This window comes from Larimichthys crocea, chromosome XXIII, assembly GCF_000972845.2.
Source record: "Larimichthys crocea isolate SSNF chromosome XXIII, L_crocea_2.0, whole genome shotgun sequence".
NCBI lineage: Eukaryota > Metazoa > Chordata > Actinopteri > Sciaenidae > Larimichthys > Larimichthys crocea.
Genome location: NC_040033.1, coordinates 4,161,758 through 4,186,051, shown reverse-complemented (window position 1 = coordinate 4,186,051; position 24,294 = coordinate 4,161,758). Strand labels below are relative to the sequence as shown.

The window sequence follows — 24,294 nt, the reverse complement described above, 5'->3', positions numbered from 1 at the left end:
GTATATCTTTTATAATGAGAATCTTACAAGTAGTGAGTAGAATTTCAGGCATGGAAGATGTTCAACATGAAGTATTAGAGAAGAGATTAAATCAATGCATTGTGCCGCAGACACTGGTGTGAACACACGGTGGAGGAGAGAGTGGAGCGAGTCCTGTCCCCACGTCTGCAGGTTGAAGTGAGCTGTTCTGAGGTGTATCAGTATAACACCCAGGGCTGGAGGCTCGATGTGGACAGGATGCGCGTCAAGCATGGGGGTGATGATGGTATCGCGCTATATTACAAACAACAGGGTCACAAGGCATCCTGTTTCTTGTTCAAGTAAGTCTGTCAGTGGGTTGGCCTGTCTCAAACCATTAGTGGCTCTGAAGGGGAAGGCAGGATAAATAAAACGTTCTGGGCGATTTTCTACCCATTTTCTATCCAAGTTCACCCAGTCCTGCATTGATGCTATATTGTTTTTTCATATGTAAACGAAACATAGTGACCTGCATGTAAGCGTTGCAGGCAAACCAATAATAAGTGTGCTGATTGGCTGCTCCCTGCCCTCATTCAAGTAACTAAACGTCCTCGCACCAACAGTGACTCCTGTTGGATGGTAAGGGCAGCTGTGTGGAGACGGGTGTGATCGAGGTGGAATAGTAAGATCACACTGTGTTGCAACATCCAGATGAAATATATGGACAAGCAATGCAGTGCCTTTATAAAAGTACAACATACCTCTAAGCAATGCCTGTGCTGTGTTTTCTTTAAAGGTGTGTTTAGTCACAGTATCCACTGAACTTAGATCAAAGCGTAACATGTTGTAAGAGGAGTATGCAAAGAAAATACCTTTATTATACAGTATGGTAGTTGAATGAATACACACGTGAATATATTAACTTTTCACCTGATTGATCTCAGACCCCCAGAGATGGACAGACAGATGGTTAACAAGACCGTGAGGGCATGCTGTGAGGGCTGGGCCGGACCACGCTGCTCTGAGGGTGAGGATCAATATATCAGCTCCATGAGGAGTATGGAGGTGGAATGAAACATTGGACAAGCAAGCCTCATGATTAAAAATACCACAAATGTGCTATCAGTCATCATCAAAAGTGGTTTGTCCAAAGCTCAGGCTTTTATTTTATCACAAGAAAGATCAATATAACTACTTTAAATGAAGTACACCAGAACAATGATTTTTCATGTGCTATTTTGAATTTAATTAAGGAAAACTCATCTATCACAACTTTATCATTTATTTCAGATATCTTAAGGATTTCCCTTTGGACATTTTTTCATTCTGCTTCTCTCGATTAACTTCTTTTTTCATTTTTTAACCTTATCTTTCTGTCCTCTCCTTGTCAGGTATGGGCATGCGTGGCCAGTGTTACTCTACATGGAGTTGCCAGGAGTTCCCTGGAGTTCATAACTCCTCATTGATGCAGATGGAGCAGTGCTGCAGCAGCCTGTGGGGGCTGAGCTGGAAGAATGCCTCTGACCAGACATGCTTGTCTTGCACCTACACTCTTCTTCCTGGTCAGAGAACATAAATGCACATGTGCAAATAGTGGACCTGTCTATCTGTTAAGGGGATATTTAAGCATTAATTTGGCACAAATCTCTCTTTTAGTAATCTTTTTTTATGTGGTGAAAAACCTCACTGCTTGTATCTATGACAACATTACATGAGGGTTAAAACATACACACTCCCTCCCCTCTGTCTCATCTCCAGACTCCCAGTCCTCCCCTTTGGTGCGTGGTGGTCTGCTGGGTAGTGTCAGGGTGCCTCAGAGCTCGGCCACCTGCATGTCATGGGGTGGAGCCCACTACCGCACTTTTGACAGGAAGCACTTCCACTTCCAGGGCAGCTGTACTTACCTGCTGGCTTCATCTACTGATGGCACTTGGGCAGTCTACATCAGTACAGTGTGTGACGGGAGAGGAGACTGCAGTAAGGTGTGAAATATGGCTTTGATAAAGTATTATTAGTTGTATATTCTTATGCTTTTCTAGACTTTTCCCAGTACTGGTCATAATGTAACAATAGTTAATGGTGTTAACATTGTGGAGCTTAGCTAGTGATGGAAATGTCTTCTTATAACTCATTATAAACATGTTAATGTGTCGTCAACCCTCTGCTTTCAGGCTTTGAGGATGATGCTTGGTCTAGATTTGGTTTCAGTTCATCACAGGAACTTAACACTGAACAACCTCCCTGTTCCAAATGGAGAACCACTCTTCCAAAATGGTAAATTATTTTCAGCTGTCAGTAAAGCTGTCGGCCAGTGCTGGTCAACAAAACTGCAAAATTATGCCAAACAACTCTTCTGTTGGGCCGTGTTACTAACAACCATTCTTTCTTTACTTTTTACAGGAGTGAGTGTTCATTGGCTCGGAGACTTTGTGTTTGTGGAGAGCGGCGTGGGAGTACGAGTAAAGTTTGACTTGAGCAACACAGTTTACGTGACAGTGACCGCCGAGCACCTGGCAGCCACTAGGGGGCTCTGTGGAGTCTACAACAACAATGCTGATGGTGAGGAAAGTACAGATGCAAGCCCACACACATATACTGTACATAAACACACTCTAATTCTTTGTTTCATGTTCACAGTTTTAATGTTCACTCACATTTGATAAGCATCAGTAACCTATTTGTGTCTTGGTGCCATAGATGATTTCACCACAATGGCTGGAACTGTATCTCAGTACGCGGCCAGCTTTGGCAACTCATGGAAAGTTCCTGACCAGCAGAATGAAGTACTGCACTGAATACATTGAATGAGTATTTCACTTTTTTGCAACATTACAACTTTTTTGAGTTCTGAAACACTTCTACAATATTTGAAATAAATGGCAAACATGTCCCATGTTTCCCTCAGGGATGCAGCGATGCGGCTGAGCTTGGTCACAGCTGTGATGTTTCAGGAGACCCTGCCTTACGCAAGCAGGCAGAGTCAATGTGTCACCGACTGTTGGAAGACCCCTTCAAGCACTGTCACCATCGGGTCAGACACCCCTGATATGCATCACAGTCACATGGCATTAGAGATGTTTGCTAACTTTGTTTTTCACTTGAAGTCCTTTGACTTGAGTCTGTGGAGAGCTGTAAATCTCAAAGTTAAGAATTTATTGGGTATCAAATATTAAGCAATTGTTGAGCAATTCCAAGAAATGGGTTGCAACTGACGCAACACAGGCACAAAGCACTAGGTAACAGCTGCCTTCAACTGAAACGAATGTGTGTAATAAAATTCTGGTTAATACTTAACGAATTAAGATATGGCTAGGCATCTATTATCTGCCTCTTTCTGGCTTTACTTATCAGTTATTATTGGTACACTCATTATGTATTTGGCATTGTATACTATTTAATGCAGGTTTACTGTTGAATAACTCATAAGTGACTTTCTATTTTGCAGTTGGACCCAACAGCATACATAGACACCTGTCTCTACCTGTATTGTAGCCTGCCACCCAAAGAGAGGGAGCCTGCAGTGTGTGACACCTTGGCCAGCTATGCCCGAGAGTGTGCCCAACAACATGTCATCATAATGTGGAGAACATCTACACTATGTGGTATCTATATGAAATAGATTTTAGTTTAGTTAATCATTCTTTAAGTCATTGAGCTGACTCAGTTACATAAAGTATATCAATTACAAATAATATCTGAAGTTAGGTGGTTAGGCTTGTCATACCAGATCATGTAATGTTGTGAGCTCGACTTAACTTTTCATTTGAAACAGATGAATGTTGTGTTTCTTTTCCTTTAAAAGTTACATAAGTCTTGCTGCCAGGAACTGTGATTTGGCCTAATACAAAGTGTGTTATTCACATTATTGTCATTTTTTTCCAAATAGATAATCCATTACAGTCAACTTTTTGTTGCTACCTAACATCAAATTCATTTATCAATTATGTTGAGAGAAGGACTTTGAGTTCATAGAAAACCAAATACTGTATAACCAAATAAGAAGAAGAAATGTATTGTATTTAGTGACGTCTAGCGCTCATATTGCAGATTGTAGCCAACTGAATACCCATCACCTCACCACCTGCAAAAAACATAAAGACCTGTACTAGAACCACTGTTTGAACTGTCTGTTATGAGCTACTGGAGAGACATGGTGGTTCAATATGGTGGACTCGCTGTGTCTGTCGATAAAAGGGGATATTATACACTAATGCAAATATACTTGTCTTCCATATTCTGTAAATAGATCCCTCTAAATCTTACATATGGATTGAACACATAGAAGAGGTGTTTTCAAAGCAGTCAGCAAAAGACAATAAAGGCAATGGAATGTTCAGTGTAATGGGCAGACTCTCACTCAAAAGCACCAATATGGTCCTTTAGCTCTGGTCCCTCCTCTTTTTCTTTATCTTTCCAGGTCGTGTCTGTCCAAGAGGTCAGGTGTTTTCAGACTGTGTGTCCTCCTGTCCCCCAAGCTGTGCATCTCCACAGCCCCCTGGTCCTGCTGCAGCCATGGGACAGTGCAGGGAGGAGTGCGTGGGGGGCTGTGAGTGTCCGCCGGGCCTCTACCTTCACCAAGGACTCTGTCTAAAAAGAGACGATTGTCCTTGTTTCCATCGCAGAAGGACCTACCAGTCAGGGGACATGATACAGCAGAGATGCAACACCTGGTATGGAAAACTGTTTTCATGTTTCATGTTTGCCCTCAACATTCTCAGTCATTCATTCTCATTCTTCCCTTTCGGACTCTTCATCATTATTCCTTCTTTATAACTCTTAAACCTCCCAGTGTGTGCAGAGCAGGCCAGTGGCAGTGTACTGGTGAGAAATGTGCAGCCCAGTGTAGCCTAATGGGGGCACTACAGGTGACTACCTTTGACAAAAAGAGGTATTCACTGCAGGGAGGAGACTGTCCCTTCACTGCAGTGGAGGTGAGATAGTTACATTGTTACATACACTATAATATGCAATTGTGTGTGCGTGGCAACTTTTGTGCTGATGTTCTGTGTGTGTTCAGGACTTTGTTGACAGGAAGCTGGTGGTGAGTGTACGCTGTGGGGATTGTTCATCAGGAGGAGGTGGAGTAGGAGGAGGAAGAGGGGGATCGCTGGGTTGTTTAAGGGAGCTGTCAGTCACAGCACTCCGCACCACAATCACCATCACAGACACTGGTGAGTTAGTTATACACTAACTTGACTACTTATATAATGAAATACTACAACTACTCTTAACTTGACTTTTGTTAAACATCCACAATCAAAATAAATCTGTAGATAAGCTCACCCAAGTAAATCAAAATGAAATTGATAAGTGGTGATACATTTTTGTCAAACTGTGTGGCTGGAGCCTATTCTAGCTGACTTTGGGGCAAGAGGCGGGGTATACCCTGGACAAGTTGCCAGTTTATCGCAGAGCACTCTTAATTATGCATAACTTTAAGCCTTAATAGAATTTGAACAGTTGGCATAAATTAGCTATAGAGGCAAAAAACAGACTGTAAACATGTTTATTTCTGCTGTGAAGTTTTGATATGAGGACTTATGGAGACTCATTTTGCAGCTGGCCTCAAGTGGCTGTTCGGTTTTCGACACTTTCACATTGGCTTTACCTCACAGCCATGGAGGTTGCCACTTTTTCCACTGTTCTAAGTATTTCTTTTGAATGTGTTCACTGCCCTCTGATTGCTTAGAGTTGATATTGTTACTTACAGGTATAGTGACATTGAATGGCCAGAGGGAGACTTTACCTGTGGTGACAGGGGACCTGGTTGTACGTCGTGCTTCTTCTTCATTTCTCCTCATTCAAACTTTTGGAGCCCAACTGCTCTGGCACCTAGAAGGACCTTTGGCCCTCATTACCCTGCAACCTGGTTTTGCAAATAAGGTGAGCCTTGTGTCTCATAGTTTTTCTCATAGTCTGCACTGCAGACATTTTGATTTGTCAAAGCAGGAAAAACAAAAAACATGGAACATGGTAAACAACAATGTACATCTGTGTGTTTCCGGCTATGACATGTCAAAATGTCTGCTGTGCAGCCAGGCAATTGTGCCCTTTGAGTCCCAAAGTGGATCAAGTATAAATCTTTCATGCACTTTCTGAACATGCTCTACTATATTTAACTACAGTCGAAGGATGGAAAATGGCCATAAATTGAAACTCTGATCAAACAGTCACCGTAACTTCCCCCCCACACCATGTGTGAAATTGTTCCGTTGTTTGGGTTAAAATCTGTAACTTCTGTATTCAAGGTGCGTGGCTTGTGTGGAACGTTGACCTGGAACCAGCATGATGACTTTACCACCCCTGACGGAGATGTGGAAAACAGTGTCTCATCCTTTGCAGGGAAATTCACTACAGAGCACTGCACTCTACCTAAAGGAGCTCCACCTGACCCCTGCACCACATACACCCAGAGGAGACAGTATGCAGAGACAGTGTGCTCCATCATACACAGCCCTGTCTTTCAGGTAGTTCACATGGAGTGTGTTAAATCTTTCGCTGTCTCAGGAGGGAGTTTATCTTGGTCGTCTCCCTCTCACAGGCCTATCTTTCTGGTTTTGTAGGTGTGTCATGACGTGGTGGAGAGGGAGCCCTACTTCCGTCTCTGTCTGTCAGAGGTTTGTGGCTGTGTTGCACAGAGGGGCTGTCACTGCACCGTATTTACTGCCTACACCCGGCACTGCGCTCAGGAGGGTGTAATTGTCCATTGGCGCAATCAGACCTTCTGCCGTAAGTGGAGAAACCATTGGTTTTTCATGTTGCCCATTACTGGTTACTATGGTTATATGGCAATAGAAATGTCCCTTTTGTTGTGAATCAGGTGACCACAGATTGGTTGTCCTGTGGGTAATCCTAGACACCTTTGATAGGATGATTGGTCCAAGATACAACAAGCACAGAACACAGTTGTAGTATTTTCCTCACGTCACATGACTCGCAAAAGACTTGCCATATAAGTTGACCTTGACTTTAACGTCACTTACTTGCAACCTCACTTGAACTTGAACCTTCACAACCTCTAAGGTTGCTACCACAAGTCTATGGTGGCACCAGTAGTAAATCCAGAGACAGCTCAGACATCTAACTATACAGTATATATTTGTTGACTGACTTGAACTAAATTGATCACCAAGATATATTGAGGGAAGAGGACTTAAATCTAAGGTGTTGTCTGTGCTGTTGAGCTGTTTTCATGTTGTTGGCAGCACTATTTTGACCGTACAAAGCTTCACTTAAGAATTTGTGCCTGTGTGCACCCTCATGTGCAAGTTACAAAGACTGAGAAACCCTTTACAGAATTTGGTACCATTTAGGTTTAACCTTTAAAACAACAATCACAAATGGCACCAAGATATTTTGTAGTTTTCAGAACCTTTCCTCCTGTATTGTCTTTTCAGCGGTCCAGTGTTCGGGGGGTCAGGTTTACCAGGAATGTGGTCGTTCCTGTGGGGGCTCCTGTTCTGAGGCCTGGACCTGCGATGATGATGCTGATGGTGGAATGGGTCTTAGGACGTGTGTTCCAGGTTGCCAGTGCCCACCAGGATTAGTGCAGGACCAACAGGGCCAGTGTGTTCCCATCACTATGTGTCCCTGTGTGCAAGGAGACAAGACGCACCAGCCTGGGGCTGTTATTCAGAACAACTGTAACACCTGGTATGTCGCCTGAAATTTATTCCAATTTATTGGAATAGTAAAAAGTATAACCAAACCACAGCAGAAAGGTTTGTCGTTGCCACTTCATTTTCAAGATCTGTCTTTGACTCTTAATGGCAGAATTTCACTTAGATTAAGTATTAACATTCCAGATACAGAACAGATACAGTTCTCTTGCAACTAGGCCACAGACATACTAAACCTGTTAAAGAAAACATAGTAGTCATAGTAGAGGTTAATTCAGTACAACATCTCACTGACCCAACTGTAGAAATGTTGTAGCACATCATAAAACAGCTGTTTTATGGCCATCTATGCTTTTATCATGTGGTTGTGATAAAGAATCAGAGGGCGTAAGCATATCTTCTCCATTGTTAATAGAGCAGTGCTTTGATGTAGCTACAATATAATATTGGCACAGTTTCATGAGCATGATTCAGGTATTCAGGAATGAGCCTTTATTCAATTTTACTTAAGTGCTGACAAAGTCATAAATCAAGAGAGTTTTATTGCAGATCGGTCTATTATCAGCTGAACTAACAAGTCTCTCACTGTTTGTTTTTGAGGACAATATGGAAGGCCGAGGGGCACTGTGACAGTGTGCTTGTGTGCTATTGTTTTGTAATGAAATAAGTACATGATATTTTGACAGTGGATTTTTGGATTTGATCACATTACCCTGTTAGTATAGTATTATCCTGATGTTTTCCCCACATGAACTTAAAGCCACCATGTATAGAATTAATAATTCGAATGTTGCTATATTCACATTGCAGTGTGTATGAACTGAAATATGTATAAAGTGCTTCTGAATGACTGAAACTGCAAACTGTATGAGTACATGAGAGCACTTTGTCCCCAGTCCATGGTGGTGTGAGAGCTCTGATGAAATCACCCTATGATCCTGCTTCCTGATACAGGATAGGTTGATTTCATTGCATCTCTTCACTACACAACCGCAGTGATCATCACCAATCATCAGTCATACGTTAATGACTGAGACTGAGCATTCAGTGTGTGTGTGTGTATGTGTGTGTGTGTGTGTTTGTGCAATGTCCATTTTGTACATGACTTCTTTTTATTGTGTTGTAACTGCTGAGATGTATCTCTGCACTGACCATTGACCTGAAAAATTGCTATGACGAAAGGTAAAATTTGGATTAGATCATTATCACACTCATAAAACGACATACAGCTCACCCATTCACCTTGACTGATCTCTTAAACTCTTGGCTATTGATGCCAGACGACCGATTTTCATCACACTACATAGCTTCTGATGTTGCTTCACATTTTACAGCTACTGTTAAGAGTTTAGTAACTGTTAAGTGAAACTTTATTGATCCATAGTGAACTCTCTTGTGCCAGTAGAGATGCTCAAATGATTTACTGACTCCTGATCCATGATCACTGAAACAAGCTTTTAATAAGCTTAGTAGCCATGTGGCCCTGTTAGGAAATAATCAATATAGGTGTTAATTAATCTAATTAGCTCCTTTCAGATGATGTCACATCTGATTTTGCTCACCCTCTTATTGTCTTTCACAGTGTATGTGAGCAGGGACGCTTTAACTGCACTCAGGAGCACTGCGAGGAGGTGAACCAGTGTCCGGGCTCTCTGGTCTACTCTCCACGTTCCTGCCTCCTCACCTGCTCCAGCCTGGACCCTCCAGGCCAACAGCACGGCTCCAGTGTTGCACAGCCGAACTGCAGAGAGCCCCTGTCTGGCTGTGTCTGCCCCCAGGGAACTGTTCTACTAGTGGGTGAAAACTCAAATTTAGTTTGACTAGAGGATAAAAGATGTACTTTGACTTTTACACAGGTGTAGTAAGTATCATTAACAATGGCTCTGTTTCACTGCAGTTTTCTAGTAAGCCATACACTGAGCCCGGGCCCTGCAGCATAAAGCTAAACAGTCATTACTGATGTAATTAGTTTCACCTGTGATTTTCCTGATGTCACACTCCTAAAGGTCATTTACCTGCATTCATACATTTATTTTGGGGCATATATAGACTTAATGGTATATTATATAATATACCTTTATTACTTACAACAGTGCAACGGACTCAAAGCAACATTAGCCTTCCTTTGTCACATATGGCAAGAGTAAGTTGAATATTTTCTCTCCTTATAGCTCAGTTTTGCTCTCCAGAGTCTCTTTAGCTAACTGCTAAATGTTCTGCAGTGTTCACCAGCAAGCTAGCTGCTAACTTTGTTTGACATTTGGATGCTAAACAGTAAGTTAGCACATAGCTAACAGCTAACTGCTGTTAGTCCACAGCTGCTAGCATCACTTGTTTTCAGAGTTATTCACAACATATGCTCCTGTATGAACAGAATTCTTTATTATTTTTTTGCCCAGTGTTTGCTCAATGTAGACACTGCATTCAAATGTCAAAATATGGCGAGCTGTTACTTTTCTTATTATTACCTTTTCATACTTTCAGAAATATTTAGTGTTTTCTGGCAAGTTTTGAATGAATGTAACGTACAGGTTTTACACATTTTCGACGTTTGCCATGCAACTCATTAATATTTTTTCACATCTTTCATCTGTTTTAGCTATTATTAAACTCCCATTTTCCCCTTTGAAAATATACAACTTTCTTTGAAGCTTAGTCACTAAACCTTTTTCAAAGTAGCCCTTTTGACATGAAATAGTAGGTAAACACAGGTGTTTCCATTGGTACTAATTAAGGTTCAGTTCTGTTTATTGCAGCACTTTCCAGTGAGCCAACGTGCACCACAGCAGCACCCTGAATCTGTGTGACCTGAATGGAACAGAACCCTAATTAGTATTCTGGAAACACCTGTGTTTACCCAGTATTTCATGTCAAAATGGGACCCGCTCCACCTGGCAGAGGTGGAACTAAGCCAGAAAGTCATGTCATGTCATGACCCGATATGGCTGAGTCTTGACTGGTGTATGTCTTCTCTGGTTCACTGCAGGGTGATCACTGTGTTCTGCCAGATGAGTGTCCATGCCACCATAACGGTCGACTTTACTACAGCAACGACACCATCGTTAAAGACTGCAACACATGGTAATGTATGCAGCTTCCTCATTGCATCACATCTGTTTAACATTGAATTGTCTCAGCTATTCTTCATTCGTTCCTGCAGTTTGTGTAAGGAGCGCCGCTGGCACTGCACCCAGTCCGCCTGTGCCGGTGTGTGCGTGGCAACTGGTGACCCACACTATGTGACATTCGATGGGCGCTGTTATTCTTTCCTGGGTGACTGCCAATATGTGCTGGCGAGGGAGACCAGTGGTTTGTTCAGTGTCATGGCAGAGAATGTGCCCTGTGGGAGCACCGGGGTCACCTGCACAAAGTCGGTCACACTCAGCCTGGGAAATACCATCATCCATCTGCTGAGAGGTAGGAGCTGATGATAAGGCATAGGCTGACTATGTTTTCGGACAGCGGTTTCCAACCTGCATTTGGGGGCCTTTTTAATTTTTTTGGGGTGCCCAAAAAACTTAAAAAAATATACAATATATATATATCTCAACATTTCATTCATTTCTGTGAAGAATTTAATTAAATCGTTATCTTTAAATCTTATAGGATAAGGGCAGTAAAGACCTGCACACAAACAAAGCCTTCACATACTGCATTAGAAAAGTATACAGTTAAAACACCCAGAGACATCATAAAACAATGGCCAAGTCGCACACAAAATTATATTTAAAAAATATATATAATCATCTGTGATGTAGTTATGGCATTCACTGTTTGGGTACCAGTAATTCTGTACCGTTATTATAAATAAAATATGTCACTTGGTCCGGGGTTCTCAGTTTAATCAATGCTAGAAAAGGGGACAAAGGTTAAGAACCACTGTTTTAGGAAGTAGCTGCTTGAGGTAAGCTGTCTTGTTTCTGACTTTCAGGTAAAGCGGTGACAGTAAATGGGATGCCAGTTAGTCTACCAAAGTCTTACGGTGGCAGTGGTCTGCATTTGGAAAGAGTCGGCCTGTTTGTCTCCCTGTCTTCCCGACAGGGGGTCACTCTGCTATGGGATGGAGGTATGGCACATCAACGACTGCAACCTTAGATAATGTCTGTTAAAAGAATTTTCAAATGACCCTTCAATAAGGAAGACTGGATTTGAAGTATCAAAGTTTAAGTTGAATATATTATTCTTGTACACGAAGGAGCGTTTAACAATGCAACACACAAAAGGGGTTACAGAGAAAAAGGCTCCCCAAAAAGCCTTGACAATTAGTTCTTATACACTCTAAAATGGGCTGTCTCGGACACCTCCCCATATATACAGATAGCATCATAACGTCTTTCTTAGTTCTCTTAATCAGTAGTCAGCAGAATATCCCCTTGTTTAAAGGACACCTCCCTGACCTGTCTCTGACCCTTGTTCTGTTCTCAACTTTCTCAACTTATACATACAGTTGAACTTTACTGTATCTCACCCTGTCAGCCTCAGCAAAAACGCAAATAAAGGGAAGTGCCCACAAGACATGTAAGAAATAAAAACACATACACACATTATATGATTTAAAAACATCTGAACCCCAGTATAATCCTAATTTTTATAACAATGTCTTATCAAACCCTTTCATGCTCAGGGTCAGTCATATCAGTCTGTCTGTATATTGATAGACTTATTGATAGATCTTTCTTCTCATTATTAAAAAAATAGAATTTTCCTACAGATTCTTTATACTGAACTTTAAACCATTATTACTGTAGACATTAACTGCTGAGGCTAAATGTCCAGGGCTGTAGATATACAGTAGTAGTACAGTTAATTAACAAAGTCAGTGGTAATGTGGTTGTTATTCACATGTTGTATCCAGGTATGCGTGTGTATGTACGCCTGGCGGCCCACCTGCGAGGTCGTGTGGGGGGGCTGTGTGGTAACTTTGATGGGGACACAGAGAATGACTTCACTACACGCCAAGGCATCATAGAGTCCACTGCTGAGCTGTTTGGAAACTCCTGGAAGGTCAGCCCCTCTTGCCCTGATGTGGCAGACCAGGACCTCCGAGACCCCTGTGCAGTGAGTTCAAACACACACATTTACACACTCATTTACAGGAATATTAAAGCAAATCTACAGTTTTTTTTCCACTTTGCTTTTTATTGTTTTTTGCATATACAGACAGAACAAATAATAACACAACTAACAACTGCTCCAAGGGAATTACAGCTTACATTCAGTAATACATTTTACTAGGGGTGTGACGAGACACTCAGTTCACGAGACGAGACGAGACACGAGATTGGGTTCACGAGATCGAGACGAGACGAGATTTTAAGAAAACTAAATTACAAATATGAATGCCTGGACAACAGACTTTTATTTAACTTTGTTGCACATGGTTTTGATAACTATGTAAGCCTTGTCATTCAATGAACTTCATTTTAATGGAACTTCTTTAATTAACTTCTTCCTCTACAGATTGAAACTAAATAAAATGTTATAAAGTTGAAATAGTAAATAAATAATTATATATATAGATATATATATATATATTATTCTATATCATATATCTATATATATCTATTTCTCCTTTTTTTCCAATGCAACAAGTATGTGCAAAACACAGGTTCTTCTCTGCAGTACAGACTGCAATAGTGCAACAGATAACCAAGCATGTCACTGACAGTAATGGTCACTTCTCCCTCTACCTTGGGACATAAATAAATTTTTAAAATTAAATAAATCATAAAATTATTTCTCCTTTTTTCAGTGCAAACCACATGTGCAAACAAGAAGTTGCTTCTCTGTGAATACAAAGATGTATCATGTATGTCACTGACAACTACACATCCATGTGCTTTTTTAGAAGATAGCTGTCCCACATCTCTGGCAGTAGTTGGGATCTTTTGCGCCATGACTTGTATCCCAGCTGTGGAAAAGATGCGCTCGCTGGGAACAGAGGTAGCAGGACACAGGCACGCTCTGCCTGGCGCTTGACGGTGTGAGTTGAGGTCCGAATGTGTGCGTCAGCGTTGTCTGTTTTTTTGGCGTTTTTCTTCGGTGCAGTTGTGGATTTTAGTACTGCGCGTGGTGGGTGCTGTAAATGTCTTTGCATGTGCTGGTATTAGCTGCGCTGTATGGCATTGTTAGCTTGCAGTGTCTGCATATTGGTCCGTGTCTTATCACTTACTCTCTTGCCATTTATCATTTCTGCCGGAAACCCAAAATGCTGCCAGACAAAAGATTTGAAAGTGGTGGGGGCATCTTCTATTCCAATACCTGTATTTTCCGACGTCATTCGGCTGCTTGTTGGATCACAATTTAAAAGTGGCGGGGGCGTCGCAAATAGTTATTCATGTGTTTTCCAGCTGCTTGTTGGACAACAAATCTCGCGAGACCGATTTCCAATCCGACGAGAAATCTCGCAAATTTTCATCTCATTTTACTGTACTGTTAACTTAACACTTTAATACTTTAATACACATGAATACATTTTGTCTTGTTCAGCTGAACCCCCACAGGGTGAACTGGGCCAGGAAAAGGTGTGCAATCCTGACTCAGGAGCTCTTCTCTAGGTGCCACCCTGAGGTTCCCTTCCAGCAGTATTATGACTGGTGTGTCTTTGATGCTTGTGGGTAAGTGACAGCACTAGTCTACACTGAGTATCTCAAAATGATCCAGAGCATTAAATATCCTAAATCCTATCCTTTAATGTTTATGTGTGTGTGTGTGTGTGTGTGTGTGTGTGTGTGTGTTTCAGCTGTGACTCGGGTGGAGACTGTGAGTGTGTTTGTACAGCTATTGCTGCCTATGCTGAAGAGTGTAACCGCAGAGGGGTTTACATCCGCTGGAGGTCCCAGGAGCTCTGTCGTATGTCAAACTCAAACAATGCATACACACTCAAATACTCACACAGCTCATCTTTATTCTGTGTTTCTGTAACTGTTGTTTTCTGTCCTGTCTTGCTGTCTTTCTTTATTGTTTTTTCTCTCGGTTTTCCTTGCAGCTTTGCAGTGTGAGAATGGGCTGGTGTATGATCCCTGTGGTCCATCTTGCTCTCCCTCATGTCCCAGCATCCAGCAGAGTCCATACTCCCAGTGTGATGCTCTCTCCTGTGTGGAAGGCTGCTTCTGCCCTGCTGGCACAGTGCTACATGGTAAGACAGATTTACCTGAGGCACTAGGGTGATATATACTCATATTTTTATATATTTATATGCATTTATATTCCTGTCATTTATGGACCTCCTCAAAGCTATATGAATAGCAGATTTGTCAGTTGTCAGTATGTTTTCTGCTCTGCAGGGGAGGGCTGTGTAGTTCCCACTCAGTGTCCATGTGAGTGGGAGGGCTCTATTTTTCCACCTGGAACTAGCATCACTCAACACTGCCAGAACTGGTCAGTCAATCTACATGCTGATAAAAGTACATTCCACTCTTTTTCTATATATATAATCATCAAAATTCAAAGTCCCTAAAAGTCAGAGGGGTTTCTTTGCCGTTGTGTGTCCAGTTCCTGTGAGGATGGTGTGTGGCAGTGTGAGGGTGTGGCTTGCCCTCCTCCCTCCCCACCCTGTCTGGAATCAGAGTTTACCTGTGCTGGGGGGCGCTGCATACCCTCCCAGTGGGTGTGTGACAATGAGAACGACTGTGGCGATGGTTCAGATGAGGTCTGCCTATCCACCTGCTCTCCAGACCAATTCCGCTGTACCAGCACACCAAGGTGAATCCAAACTCACTTTAGTTTATAAGCAAGCACAATTTCTGTGGGTGGAGATTAGATAGAGTATCCTGTGGCAAAATAGTCTGAGGAATTAAGGGTTATTTTATATTTTAGATTGGTCAGGTGTTTGTAACATTCCTGCCTGTTTTGTTCTGGCTTAAAGTAAATCTGTTTCTGGCAAACAATGAGAGCTTTCCTGGACTTTGCCCCTCATTTGCATCTTACATTCTAGTGTACTACTTTAAATTATTGTGCTTTGTAAAAAGTCTCCAGAGTACTCCAGAGTCAACCACAAGGTCATGACTATAAAGCCTGTATTAGTCAATAAAAGCTTTTTATAGCTTGTGGGTTGCAGTGTTTGTTTTCCAGCCTAAAAACTTTCGGTCCAGAGTGAAACATCTGGAAAACTTTGATTGAGTGGATTCCCACAAAATTCAGTAAATACATTCAGAATCTCCAGGAGATGAGTTAATAAACCTCTGAAGTTTTCACAAAGTGCCACAGACAGGCTTACATTTGTGCTTGTTCATTTTAGTTCATCGCAGTGAACCTGATTGGCTTCATCCATTGTTATAGTAAGATTTATGTAATAAGTATTTTATGAACAGTTTTGTATGTTAACAAGCTAAAATGCTAAATGTCATGTGCTGTCATTTGTTCTCAAAGGCTCCACTCCGCCATGTTGAACTAAGTTTAGCATGTAAACTTTAACATGTGAGTGTTTGCAAGCTAGCATGTTATCACACTAATATGTTAACCTAAACCATACACACACAGACATTCTAATGTGAAATTACATGCTAAACATCAACTTGTGAACTTCCAGCATGACAAGTGATGAGGGTGTAACAGCTAACAGTAAACTTACCTTACAGGTTTTCTAATGGTTTTAGACTTTAAGTCAGTTATATGTGAAAGATCAATTTTCCTCAAGTAAATAATGTGAATTGACTCCAACCCTGCAGTGGACCATGTTTGAACCTGGCTCTGCGTTGTGATGGCCACCCAGATTGTGCTGACCAATCAGACGAGGAGTTCTGTGGGCCTGCTACCCCTGTGCCCTTGTGCCCACGGGGGGAGTTTCAGTGTGCCAGTGGAAGGTGTCTGCCGACCAGCCGAGTGTGTGATGGACGGCTCGACTGTGGTTTTGCTGATGGATCTGATGAGCAAGGTAATGTATCACTTTCTTCAACAGTATAACTTACATACAAAGGTAGCTCTAATGACAAACATCCTTACTTGTTATTGTACTTGTGCTTCTTCAGCAGCTCAGCATTCTTCTAACAATTAATGCTTACTTTTCTGTACATTGTTTATGTAACAAACTGTACTTTTGTTGGTCCAGACTGTGGTGTGGTTTGTGATGAAGGGGAATTTCTGTGTGCTGGAGGACGATGCATTCTCTTCCTCCACCGCTGTGATGGGCATGATGACTGTGGGGACCTCAGTGATGAAAGGGGGTGTGTTTTGAGTTCTGCTGAATTTTGATGTTTGGTATTGTAAATGTCTAAATTACTTGGTTGGTATTTGTTAGTTCTGCTAAGGATGCAGAACTAACAAATAGAGTCTTGATTATAGTCTAGTTGATATCTGAATTCTACCTATAGTTACTCATTAAGAAATCAATGAGAATTGTTTGCAAATACTCTTCAGTTCACAACAGATGGATTGATGTTTTTGTTTTGCTTCATGGCAGCACTCCAGTCCAATGAATGATGACAAATGTTTTGGCTGGTTTTTAGGTGTGTGTGTGCACCAGGGGAGTTTCAGTGCCCTGGGGACCAGTGTGTCCCTGCAGACAGAGTGTGTGATGGACACAAAGACTGCCCCTCTGGAACAGACGAAGCTGTTTGTCCAAGTAAAGGTATAAATAATTATACAGCATTGGCTGTTTTATCACTCACATCCAGCTAATGTAAAATTGTGTCAGCTATAAGATTTTAAGCCATTCTGCATGTTATGAAACTTTTTTTGTGTGTGGCAGTGACCTGTGCCCCCAACCAGTTTGCGTGTAGTGATGGTACATGTGTTGGCACCACTACGTTGTGTGATGGAACAACAAACTGTCCAGGTGGAGAGGATGAGAACAGAACCAACTGCTACATCCGTATCACAACACCATCACCCTCACCTGTCACCCCGACTGTGCCTACTTTAGGTAATAATAGTCATGATTTTCAGTTTTCAGTTTTCAGTTTTTTCAGTACTCTGAGTTTATTTTATATACCCTTGTTTCTCCAGCTTGTAGATCCTACGAGTTCAGCTGTGCCACTGGTGGGCAGTGTGTGCCTCAGGCCTGGCGCTGTGATGGGGAAACAGACTGTATGGATGGGAGTGATGAACAGCAGTGTGCAGCTCCCTGTGGCCCTGGCCAGGTGCCTTGCTTCAGTGGGGACCAGTGTGTGGACTACCAACAGCTCTGTGATGGGACCCCACACTGCAGGGATGCTTCAGATGAGAGTATCGACAACTGTGGTAAGTTACTGTGAATACAATGTGGAGAAACAAAATTTTCGAGGAAACCTTTGAGTTTACATCATCAGGCTACAAGAACTGTATCTGTCTAAACACCTGTTCACTAACAAGGACCACTCCAATATAGTTTCAAGTTTAGATGGGTTTATTGCAAGTGATGGAAAGGGTGTGCCGAGATGATGACTTATAGGAGAGAAGAAGGGATGAAGGGTCGAAGGTATAGAGGGATGAAGAGTCGACGGTATGGAGGTTTGGAGGGTCGAAGGTATGGAGTTATGGAGGTGCTAAGGGGCGGGAGGTATGAGGCACTGAGGGCTGGAGGAGTTGAGGGTATAAGTGATATGTGGGGATGTAGGGACGTAGGTCGGAGGGAGGAGAGAGCAGGGTTGTTGGTGGATGGAGGTTGACCGGTATTGGGAAGACTGGATGGAACCCGGGAGTTGAGACTTCGGGTGGGGGAACCATCTGTCTGTAGCTCTATGTCTTAGAGCCCCAAAAGAGAACTTCAGATGGAGAGCATCGTGTGCATGTTTCCACTGTGATTGGATTGTTTCTAATGCGGGGACAAGGGCTTCTGACTGTGTAGGGTCGGTTGAAGATCGTGACTGGGAATTTGGACCATTTGCCCCCAAAAGGATGGCTACTATGATGACTTAATGTTTCGTAAATGTAGAGAAGTTAGTTAGGTCGAGTAGTTAGGTCAGTTAGGACCGGGGAAGCATGCAAACATTCGTTAATCAATACAATCGTCAAAAAGGGAGGAGGGATAGGAAGCACGGGTGACATGGTGTAGGGGGAGGATACTGGATGTGTTTTGTAAACATATGTTAGGTGAAGATATGAGGGTAGAAGAGATGAAGGTATGAGGGTAGAGGGGATGGAGGGAGGGAGGGTGGGGATGCATGCAAACATACGTAAATCTTGCAATAGAATCGACGAGAAGGAAGGAGGGATAGGAGGGTAGAGGGGATGAGCAATAAGGGAGACGTCTCTGTGATTTGAGCCTCAAGGGAGAACTTGAGACTGGAGTCGGAAGGGGATCAGAGGCTGGAGCAGAATCCTTTGGGTTTCCGGAGGATTTCCAGGTGTGTGATACTTGAATGATAATTGGTGCTGTGCTGGAACCAGGGTGAGCCATCATGGACTGCATGATGTCAAGGCAGTGGGGTTTCTGTTGCTGCTCTATTGTCGGAGTAGGGTGCAGTGATTTTCTTGAACCATTTGACCCTAAAGCGGTGAACGTCGACTGGTGGCCCGTGGCCTGTGTCCAGCCAACCATAAGACAGCAGGAAACTGTGTGTCTTGGCTAAATGTGCGACTGTTGTTACTGTCTGGGAGATGGCCATGGCCTGATGGAGCTGAGGTTGCTGTGGAAGAAGAGGTAGGAAGGATAGATGGAAGACACGGAAACTGTATGACTTGGCTGAATGTACCACTGTTGGTCGCTGTTGAGGGTACTGATTGGAAGATGGTCGTGGCCTGAGAGAGCTGTGGTTGCTGTTGAAGAAGTAGGGAGGATAGATGGGCCAAGCACGGCTGGTACTGGCTGTAGGGGGAGCTGTGGAGAAAAAAGGGGTGAGTTACAGATGGGAAGAGAAGCGCTGGCAACTTATTGGTTATGAGTTATGGGAAGGAAAGGAGGAAAGCAGGAAACTGTATGACTTGACTAAACGTGCCACTGTTGATCGCTGTCGAGTGTACTGACTGGAAGATGGCCGTGGGCCTGGGGAAGCTGTTTCTATTAAAACGTCATCGAAGAAGGAGTGAACGGATAAGGTGTGTTTAAGTACATGTGAAACGGAAATGGGACGAGTTCAAGGTGTGGACCTTGTTTCTAAACTAGTTATAAAACTTCATTTAATGAACTCTCAATAATTCTGTTTGTCTACTAGGCTCTACTCGGATACCTCCTTGTCCAGGCAGCTTCTCCTGTGACAACCGCACCTGTGTGAACATGTCGCAAGTCTGCAATGGTGTTCCTGATTGTCCACGGGGCGACGATGAGTTGGTGTGTGGTGAGTTCTCTGGTGAGATAGTGAGAAGAGAGGTGAGAATGGAGGGGAGGATGGATGGAGTGAAGAGATGGAGCAAGGGACTGCAGAAGGTGTTCAAAGAATGAGAGATAAGAAAGGAAACAAAAAAGAAACGAAGGGAGGAAAACTTAGAAAGGTGAATGGAGGAGGGAAAAAACAGTGTACACCCCAATCTCTGTTATTCACAAATTTAAAGAGATCATTGATATGTTTGATAATATTTTTGAAATCTTGCTTTGTCCAGATAAAACTGTCTCCCCAGTGCCTCCTGGCAGTAGAAACACTACCGTCACCTGCCCTGAATTCACCTGTTTGGATGGATCCTGTGTCCCCTTTAACATGGTTAGTCTATGACTGACATGATGTCTACAAGCAGCAAGCCAAGCTTTATGTATAATTTAAATGATTACCCTTTCAAGAATTAAGAATCATTCAGATATGATAATCTGACATAATTAACAGCCACCATCAACCTGCATTATATAACACATCAAGAAATTCATGTCTGGAAAAGCAGAAATTCAGGCATTTTCTGACATTAATTATGATTGAAGGCAGTAAAACGTGTGCTTATCCCCCTCATATATATTAAATGCATGTTGTCCACTAACCCCACCCTGTTACTAGGTGTGTAATGGTGTGGTAGACTGCCCAGACTCGTTACTAACGCCACTCGTTGGAGTCCCCACTGATGAGCAGGGCTGTAGAAGCTGGAGCTCCTGGGGCCCATGGAGTCCCTGCAGTACCTCCTGTGGTACAGGCACCATGAGCCGACAGAGAACCTGCCCTCCAGGAGACCCACTGCGTGACTGTCGGGGACAGGACCTCCAGAAGCAACAATGCTTCAACACTACCTGCCCTGGTAAAGCGGTGGACATGAAATAAAAAATAATAAGCGGCCTGTATTTGTTGCTAAAATGTCTCTCCCCCCTCCAGTTGATGGTCAGTGGTTGCCTTGGGTGACCTGGTCCAACTGTTCCAGCAGTTGTGGTGGAGTGTATGTCAGACACAGAGGCTGCATCCCTCCACGCTATGGAGGGCGAGACTGTTCCCAGCTCCCTGGACTATCTAACCTAGCCATGGAAATCAGTAAGAGCAATTTTTGTGCAGTTTTATAAACAAGGAAACTATTATGAAATAGCACTACTAATAGAAGTTATTGTAATCTTACAATGTTGTTCATGTATTGTTTTTCAAAACTTACCTGAGGGTGGTTTAAGAGTGCAAAAACTAAATAATCAAACATCATTAAACAGAAAAGACTGATAAAAAGGCACAGGAGCAAAGAACTTCTTTCCTTTTCTTCCCTGTCCTCCTCCAGAACCTTGTCCTGATGATGGATGTGCCAACATCAGCTGTCCCACTGGGTTGGTGAGACACAGCTGTGCTCCCTGCCCACTGTCTTGTGCCCACATCAGCAGTGGGACGACCTGTGATGCACCAACAACAACCTGCTCCCCAGGTCACGTTCTGAAATATCTCAGCACTAAAATCAGTTGTTGCTTCCTGCCGTCTTGTTAATTTGAACCAATAATAAATGTGGCTCGTACTTCAGGTTGTCGGTGTCCGGACGGTCTGGTGATGAGCCATATGCAACAGTGTGTGTTACCAGAGGAGTGTGTGTGTGAGGTGGCAGGTGTGCGCTACTGGCCAGGCCAGCAGATGAAGGTGGACTGTGAGATTTGTGTTTGTGAGAGAGGAAGGCCTCAGAGATGCCAACCTAACCCAGACTGTTCAGGTGAGTCTGTTGTTTCATTTCAAGATCAACATCAGATCCACAATTGAAGCCTGAGCAATTGGACACAGTCAGCTTTGTTGTAATGCAGTGCACTGTGGCTGGTCATCTTGGTCTGAGTGGGGAGAGTGTTTGGGGCCCTGTGGTGTTCAGAGTGTCCAGTGGTCGTTCCGCAGCCCGAACAACCCCACCAAGCACGGAGACGGGAGGACATGTAGAGGAATTTACAGGAAAGCCCGCCGGTGCGTAAACATCTTCTTATTGGACAGTTAAACTGTTTCTGCTCCTCTACATCAGCAGTAATATACTTGTATTTATGAATATTCATGCTCCTTATAGGATTCTTTCTAAACATGTTTGTGACCCCATTCACCTTCTGAGTTGTACCTCTGTCAGGTGGCAATTTACCCTTTGCTAAGACTTGGCAAAGTGTACTTGAATAATAATGGCCATATTTTTAATTTGTCATGAATATTCATGGTCATCAGAGCTTAAATGTTGGTATTCCTGATCTTCACTTCTTGGAGCAGTGTCAGGACTATAAAGGAGGCTGATGAAACAACATATTACAGAAAATGCAAAAATATTTTTTATTGACATTCCAACAATCTCATTGTTTAGTATTTTCAATTTTGGAGTATTCTGAATATAAATAAATTAAATATAATATAATAAATATAAATATAATAAATTAATTTATTTTATAAAAAATATATATTTTAGAGATTCCTCCATATGCCAGTACATGTACCATAGTTCCAGTGATCCACATTAAACTACAGCTCTGTGAGGTTCTTTTAAAAGAAATGCCCTTTTGTCTTGGTGTGTGTGTGTGTGTGTGTGTGTGTGTGTGTGTGTGTGTGTGTGTGTGTGTGTGTGTGTGTGTGTGTGTGTGTGTGTGCATACACGTGCTTGTGTGCATGCAGGTGCCAAACAGACCCGTGTGCTGAGTGTGAGTACCTGGGTCAGTCCCATGCTGTGGGAGACAGATGGATGTCAGACCACTGCCAGTTATGTCACTGTCTGCCCAACCTTACAGTGCAGTGTTCCTCCTTCTGTCCATATGCTGTCAGTGGATGCCCACAGGTAATAAGAAGTGTGTGAGTACATCTGTGTGTGTGTGTGTGTGTGTGTGTGTGTGTGTGTGTGTGTGTGTGTGTGTGTGTGTGTTTGTGTGCTTCATGCATTTTTGCATTTTTATAAATTGACTCACTGTATATGCTGCTTGATGTGTGGATGTTTTATAAAAATATATACACATTGGTACATTTGCACATTTCTTTTGTGACTGTGTTTCTCACTGTGCTTCTACTATATACTACAACTAATATTATACATTGTACATATTGTACTACTAATACTGTGCATCTGTGCTACAGTCTTCTCATGTAAACAGTCCACTCCACACTCTCCCTGTTATAATCACAGCCCTGCTTCCTCTCCATCCTTTGCTTTTCCACTGCATACCTGTGTGCAGTAGCAACTCTACCACATCTGTGACTAAGTCATATGTTAAATGTTGGTTTGTTTGTGCAGGGCCAGAGTCTGGTGCCTGGAGAGGGAGACAGGTGTTGTTACTGCCAAGGTAAAATCACACCTGTTGTTCTGCTATCTGCACGGATTAAATGTCTGCATGTTTAACGGTGAATTAAATGATTTGTACTTACCAATTACAAACAACTAACTGTACTCCATGGTTACTAATGGTGTCACTAAGTGATCCCTAATGTCAGGAAATATTATTGAGTGTTTTTCTAGCCATGCACAACCTCAACCCATTTGGTATGTGAAGTGTTTTATTTTCCTTGTTGTCCATATACGTGTTCTTTCTCTAAATGTGCTTGTGTTCCCTCTTCTTCTGACCACAGACATATTTTACATACTGAATAATATTCCCAATAAAGAAAGCTCAAACTAAGACAATGGTGTCTGAAAATAGTAGCAGTGGTATATTTCCGTCTTTGTAAAAAAAAGTCCCTGTACAACAAAATTGCACTGCCCAAACATTAGGTCCATTTAACTGTTGCAAACATTGCAATAACAGTGAAGTGAATTCTCTGACAAATCTTTTCATTCTTCAACACCTCTGTAGAAGGAAATGACACCATCTTTGTGACAATTAGCCCTGTCACTGTGACTTCCAAGCCAGCAGTGACTCCTTTGGTTCCCACATATCCACTTCCTCCTGGAGGTAAGTGTCTTTTCCATATGATTCAGTTGCACGGGTTGAGCATTATAGCGATATTATATATAACGATTATTGTCCAAGTGTTTATCTATTTCCACTCACTTCGTCTCCTCCTCTGTGCAGATGAATGTTGGTCTCCTCTGGGTGTTCAGTCTCTGCCGGCTTCCAGTTTCAGTGCCTCGTCACAGCAGGCCGGTCATCCCCCTGAGGCAGGTCGCCTTCATCGGTGGGACCCCCATAGGGACCTCCAGGTACACTAGGCCTAAAATGATATATATATCTGAAAGGATATCAACTATACTTTGTGTTCAGTGGTAATTAGCAAAAATGCTAAACTTAGATGGAAGATGGTTAACTTTACCTGCTAAATCTGTATGTTATTATTGTCATTGTGAGCATGTTGAAGATCATGAACCTAAGGTGTAATCTGCAGGGCTGGAGTCCAGAACCTGAGGAGTACAAGGACCTACCACAGCGGAGCCCTGAGGGACATACTAGCAACACACAGAGCCCCTATCTCCAGATAGACCTGTTGAAACCATTCAACGTCACTGGTAAACATTTATGCAGACACACAGAACA

At 42.6% G+C, this 24,294-nt stretch overlaps 1 protein-coding gene across 1 annotated transcript in view; it reads left to right on the top strand.

Annotated features, from left to right (window-relative positions):
• Window positions 1-24,294, top strand: part of sspo (SCO-spondin) — a 69,350-nt gene that overhangs the window by 1,232 nt on the left and 43,824 nt on the right. Inside the window, exons 3-45 of the mRNA XM_027274369.1 lie at window positions 111-320; window positions 903-985; window positions 1,350-1,520; window positions 1,717-1,940; window positions 2,130-2,232; window positions 2,359-2,517; window positions 2,656-2,741; window positions 2,864-2,989; window positions 3,404-3,560; window positions 4,376-4,628; window positions 4,748-4,889; window positions 4,976-5,129; window positions 5,669-5,841; window positions 6,207-6,425; window positions 6,522-6,687; window positions 7,356-7,611; window positions 9,160-9,370; window positions 10,564-10,658; window positions 10,738-10,994; window positions 11,509-11,643; window positions 12,433-12,635; window positions 14,067-14,194; window positions 14,320-14,429; window positions 14,566-14,715; window positions 14,864-14,957; window positions 15,072-15,281; window positions 16,247-16,452; window positions 16,627-16,741; window positions 17,024-17,145; window positions 17,266-17,439; window positions 17,523-17,756; window positions 19,649-19,771; window positions 20,034-20,131; window positions 20,417-20,651; window positions 20,726-20,878; window positions 21,111-21,251; window positions 21,345-21,527; window positions 21,616-21,766; window positions 22,451-22,610; window positions 23,061-23,109; window positions 23,617-23,715; window positions 23,836-23,963; window positions 24,146-24,266. Of these exons, the coding sequence (XP_027130170.1) occupies window positions 111-320; window positions 903-985; window positions 1,350-1,520; window positions 1,717-1,940; window positions 2,130-2,232; window positions 2,359-2,517; window positions 2,656-2,741; window positions 2,864-2,989; window positions 3,404-3,560; window positions 4,376-4,628; window positions 4,748-4,889; window positions 4,976-5,129; window positions 5,669-5,841; window positions 6,207-6,425; window positions 6,522-6,687; window positions 7,356-7,611; window positions 9,160-9,370; window positions 10,564-10,658; window positions 10,738-10,994; window positions 11,509-11,643; window positions 12,433-12,635; window positions 14,067-14,194; window positions 14,320-14,429; window positions 14,566-14,715; window positions 14,864-14,957; window positions 15,072-15,281; window positions 16,247-16,452; window positions 16,627-16,741; window positions 17,024-17,145; window positions 17,266-17,439; window positions 17,523-17,756; window positions 19,649-19,771; window positions 20,034-20,131; window positions 20,417-20,651; window positions 20,726-20,878; window positions 21,111-21,251; window positions 21,345-21,527; window positions 21,616-21,766; window positions 22,451-22,610; window positions 23,061-23,109; window positions 23,617-23,715; window positions 23,836-23,963; window positions 24,146-24,266 (6,767 nt within the window). The remainder of the gene's footprint in view (window positions 1-110; window positions 321-902; window positions 986-1,349; window positions 1,521-1,716; window positions 1,941-2,129; window positions 2,233-2,358; window positions 2,518-2,655; window positions 2,742-2,863; window positions 2,990-3,403; window positions 3,561-4,375; window positions 4,629-4,747; window positions 4,890-4,975; window positions 5,130-5,668; window positions 5,842-6,206; window positions 6,426-6,521; window positions 6,688-7,355; window positions 7,612-9,159; window positions 9,371-10,563; window positions 10,659-10,737; window positions 10,995-11,508; window positions 11,644-12,432; window positions 12,636-14,066; window positions 14,195-14,319; window positions 14,430-14,565; window positions 14,716-14,863; window positions 14,958-15,071; window positions 15,282-16,246; window positions 16,453-16,626; window positions 16,742-17,023; window positions 17,146-17,265; window positions 17,440-17,522; window positions 17,757-19,648; window positions 19,772-20,033; window positions 20,132-20,416; window positions 20,652-20,725; window positions 20,879-21,110; window positions 21,252-21,344; window positions 21,528-21,615; window positions 21,767-22,450; window positions 22,611-23,060; window positions 23,110-23,616; window positions 23,716-23,835; window positions 23,964-24,145; window positions 24,267-24,294) is intronic.